Here is a 5,068-nt window from a genome sequence, read left to right on the forward strand (position 1 = left end):
GATAGTGCGGTCGTGTGTACTCATATGTAATAAAAATCTGATGGCGGCAACTGTCAGCGGGCTCGCTTATTCGATGAATTGCAACCGAATTTAATTAATTAGCGGCATTAGTGGATAACAGTTCGTAGGCATAAATTTATTGCAACAAAATTGCCATTAAAATTGTTAAAAGCACCAAATAAGCGTGATTGGAAGCATAATGAATAGGCTCAAGGTTGTTAAGGATTAGTGAATAAATATGTATGTATGTATGTGCTTACATACATATGTGAAATATATTAAAAGCTCACATTTGCGTGCTTGAAAATTCGTACGTGTCACTATTACTTAAAATAGTTTATTCCTCTTTTACTGAAATATGTATGTATGTATGTGCCTTTCGCGCCTGAGTGCAAAGTGAAATGCTGGCACCGAGAAACAATGCACCAAAAATCTGTCAAAAAGGGCGGAGGAAGGCGGAAGATTTCATAATTGCTGCCATAAATTATGATCTAGTGACCAACTCCGAGTAAAATGTACTTGAGTTGTGGAGAACAAATTTCCTTAATCGACTAAGACAGAATCAAAACAACTGTAGTTGCAGTCATGGAGCTTTGTATTTCTATATAACTTACCATAAACCTTTGCTTTTGATTACCACCTTCAAGGTGGTCAGAGCCTCAAAAAGCGCACGGACAATTTTGACATTACTGCTAAACAAAGAGAACGTAAAATATATTCTCGATAATAACTCCCTTGTGTCCTAGCTCAGAAGGCAATGTTAACGATTTCGGAATCGAATGTTGAATAACTTTAGTCAATTAGTTAAACTCCGAACTTGGCTCAGGTGTGGCACCCTTGATGAACACTTTTAAAATTTCTCATCACGGTTTTTCTCGTGCGTAAAGATAGAGTAAACGGCTAGTATGTGGAGGAATATTGAACTTAAAATCCTATTGGAAATCTCTGAAGCAAAATGCAAAAACTGCTTCTGAATAGACTCTGACTTTTTAGAATGGATTCATATTCACTTTCCGAGAAGTTATTGGACATATCTTTAAGATTTTGCAATAAATACTATATACTTAAACAAATTAGAATATACTATTGAATGTATGCTGCACTTACTATATAAAGTACTTTCAAAAGAGAAGAATAGTGAACACTTTTAAACTAAGCGAAATAAAATTAAAAACCTCAAGTTTTCTAAATTGTTTATTTTTCGCAGTTAAAGTTGCCTTTTCTTCTAAATTTAACACAAACTATCTCCATGAGCCACGGCACTGCACAAAGCGCCATAAAGAAGTTCAGGCAGTAAAAGGTCACGATGTAGTCTTGTGTTAGGTCGCGCAAATAGCCCACCAGAGGACCAACGGCGAACATTATATTGCCTTGCAGAAACATGAACAGGCCATAACCAGTGGCGAATCTGCGAGAGAGTGGAAAATTTGTAAAACTCATTGCGATTATTTACTCTTCTATGGTGGCCTTACCTCTCCTTTGGCAAGTACTCGGCGAAGACAAGAGGCAGCGGTACATGGATCCAAGTACGTAAGAAGCCCATTGCAGCCGTAGTACAGGCCATGTCCACATAGCTGAATACATTCAAAAATGCTGAAATCAAAAACAAAACGAAAGCAAAACTTTTGTTCAACTCAATTTGTGGAGCACAAATAAAAGCACACAAAAACAAATACGTGGGAACGTTTAAATGTAACCCCACCCACATAACGGCGACGGACTATGGTGTCATATTTCATACCCGTTTATCTCAGCCAAAGTAAATATTGATTACGCTCGGGAAACGCAGAGTGCGCCAATCGGTATGTCCACAAACCACTTACTTCTCCGGACCGCACAGCGGGTTCAACGTACATTAGTTTAGACGGTATAATGTAGCGGTCATAAACATGAAAGCGGATGTCACTATATCACCATCGCACTATCTGGGTGATATACTGATAAACCTTAGAACGTCATAATTCATCGGAGAAATCTTAGAAATAGTTTACTTTGGGTGTATTTATTGCTTCCCCTTTTCGTCAACACATTTTGGTATGCAAATTGTAAACGAATCGCTGGCAACGAGTTTGTCAAGGCCGTCGGTACTTACCAAAGCGCGCTATGATTGTGAAAAAGGAGCCGGCCAGATAAATGTAACGGGATCGCATTTGAATGAATATGGCCGAGAATGCTAAGAATATGCGTGAAGCTAAATCAGCAGCGGCTCCGATGGCGATAATGCTGGCAGTATCCGACTAGAATTATTCAGGCTATGTAAGTCAACAACAACGAATAAAAATAATGGAATTACGTACCTTTGTGAAACCCAACTCAAAGAGGTAGAGCGGCTGCAGCGTGAAGAACGCAATATCAGAGTACAGCGCAAATGAGATACCCAATACAATGTTAAGGTAAATAGGTTTCTTAAGCAACTTTAGATCCAAGAAGTCCACTAAACTTTGCCAGCAGCTGCTCTCCTTTTCAACCGCATTGACTGCAAGCATTGAATGAAACGGCGTCATTTCCGGTGAGGCGTCACGCACAACAATTGGACCGGTCCAATTACCAAGGTTTGTTATGCTTGACGTGCGGCTTGAGATATTTGAAATGTTTTTCACATTTTCCCTCGATATAGTTACCGGACTCGACTTGCCATGCATTAGGCGCGACAAGTTGTTTGATTCCATAGCGGACGTATCTCGTCCATTATATTTCATATATTGATTATTATTTATGGTTGTGCTTAGAATCAGAGTGATATCTTCATTCTCCAACTTCTTTGCATCCCCAATGTAGGTACTTGATGTTAAAGTCGGCTCTATTTGAATGGTCACCTTCCGCATATGCCATTCCACTGGCTGCATCAGCAACATTCCCAGAATGGCGTGGGAGTTGATTGCTGCCAAAACAAGCAAGCAACCACGAAATCCGTAGAGCTCCATTAACTTTTGCATGCCGACTGGATAGAACATAGTGCCAACGCCGATAAGCGACTGTGCAAAACTCATCCACATAACCCGCTTCTCTACGAAGTAGTTGTTGAAGGTCGTATACGATGTGGGCACAATGAGGCCGAACCCAGTGCCCTGAATAACGCTGAAAGCGAACAATAGCTCCCATGTTGTGCGCACGAATATTTGTAAGAGAGAGCCAGAAAAGTACAAACAACCGCCCATCAAACCGACAGCACGTAGGCCGTATCGGTTGAACAGCGACCCAGAGAAGAGACCCGCAAAGCTGAAGGCACAAAAGAAGGCACTGGTTATGAAGGCCACAGCGCTTGTTTCAGCCCCGATGGTATGCAGAAAGTCGCCAAAGATCAGTCCAAACGAAGGCAATGCAGCCAATCCACTGATCTATAAAATAGTTCATCATAGTTCGTTTGAATATTGCAAGTAAAAAATGATAGCTTGTTTTGACCTACAAATGGAAGCGCCATGCCGATGCACACGAAAATTCCCCAGCCGCCATTTGGCGCAACTAGTCGCGTTTGCGTCTTCATTTCACAACCTCACACTCTAATTGCGAAGTCTTGACTGATCTTCGGTGGCAATCTCAGTATCTTCATTTACTCAATCTACCACAGTTTTATCACGTAAATAGAATTCTACCAAGTGATAAGATAAGTGTCGGTTGTAATGTGCGTAACGGAAGCAGAACTCCTATATTTTACGACCTATGTACACCTGTGCTGTTTTCTGACAAATGCAGTGGCACTTTTATTTAAATTGCACAATATTGCATATGATAAAATTTTATGCCTCACACCTTGGGACATAAACCCATAAATTTGCAGTTGGTAGATGTTTTGCAGTAGTTGGAACAAGGGTGCTAAATCATTTTCTAGTTGTAAATAATACAAAATATGCTTAATATCTATACATACATATATATTATTTTCAAATTAAAAAACGAGCTTTAATTACTTGTTCTGTACAACATTATCCCTTTAATTATCCTCTTTCCTTGGTCCATCGATTTCTCACCACCTGACTTCGTCAACTAACATAGCCATAGTAACATTTCGTACGATCTCAACACCTTATCGGATTTACACAGCTTAATATTATTTACTCTAGTGGTAGAGGGTTCTTTCAACTGATAACTCTCCTTTCTGCAGTAATGAAGACACTAGAAGCCTTATTACTCCCGACGTTACTAACCATCTGAGACTAACATGGCTTTCCGAAAGTGCACAACACTACCATCGCACACAGTAGTTCGAGACCTAAATAAAAAACTATCCTATCGTTGCCACATCACGTAATTCTACTAAAGGATATCGAACAATCTACGCTCCCTCCAGGGCTGAAGAAGAGCACTATGAAAGATTTGAGTGGCCGGCAATCATCTGTACTATTTCGAGAAGGAAAATCTATTTTAAGAAGAATTAAACGGGGTGTTCTGCAGGGTGGCGCCTCTCCTCGCTGCTGTTTCACTTCTATATTTCGAAGCTCCTTCAACCACCATAGATATTTTTTCGATCTTTCGCACTTCTTCTCTGCAAGAATAGTGACACTCTTCTCCACTAAATCCACAGTGTCCATATTTACAAACTGGATTTTCGTACCACAGTCGATGGCGTTGAAATGCCGTCTGTCAACAGCCCGAAGATTTTAGAAGTTACACTTGGCAGCCTGTGCTCCTTCCCTCATACAACCGCGATTATTACTAAAGAAAGTAACTATAACCATCGTTTGCACGCCCAGTGAAACCTACTCTTCTAACACCTCTCTCCCTGTGATCGGACTCGACGAAATATCACGTTACCTGCGCCTTCTTTTAGGTGACTTAAATGACAACCAACAACGGGGATTAGATTACCAAAATTATTTAGGTATGCGTCATTCAAAGTTTAAGGCTTAGGGAATTTTTGACAGTAATTTACCGCTACCGCTTTTAGTTAATGAGGGACGGCAGCAAGGACGCCAAGAGAGTGCACGCTAAGAGTTGATTTCAAACTCAAACTATCCCCGACCCTTTTAAGAGTAAAAATATCAAGAGCTCAATTTCGCAGTGTCAGATATAATCTTTTCTGTCTCGAATTATTTTACTAGCGAAAGAGATTATGAAAAACAAAAGATGA

General features: G+C 40.2%; 1 protein-coding gene across 1 annotated transcript; it reads right to left on the bottom strand.

Moving 5' to 3' along the window:
* Nucleotides 1-1,176: 1,176 nt before the first annotated feature.
* On the bottom strand, nucleotides 1,177-3,560 carry LOC105226619 (monocarboxylate transporter 9). Its single transcript, XM_011205586.3, has 5 exons — nucleotides 3,407-3,560; nucleotides 2,298-3,338; nucleotides 2,093-2,237; nucleotides 1,473-1,593; nucleotides 1,177-1,408 (listed from the first exon to the last, which is right to left on the bottom strand). The coding sequence occupies exons 1-5, from the start codon at nucleotides 3,482-3,484 to the stop codon at nucleotides 1,195-1,197; spliced, it is 1,599 nt and encodes a 532-aa protein (XP_011203888.2). The 5' UTR covers nucleotides 3,485-3,560; the 3' UTR covers nucleotides 1,177-1,194.
* Between the last annotated feature and the right edge of the window lie 1,508 nt (nucleotides 3,561-5,068).

The sequence above is a fragment of the Bactrocera dorsalis genome, chromosome 2, assembly GCF_023373825.1.
Source record: "Bactrocera dorsalis isolate Fly_Bdor chromosome 2, ASM2337382v1, whole genome shotgun sequence".
Taxonomy (NCBI): domain Eukaryota; kingdom Metazoa; phylum Arthropoda; class Insecta; order Diptera; family Tephritidae; genus Bactrocera; species Bactrocera dorsalis.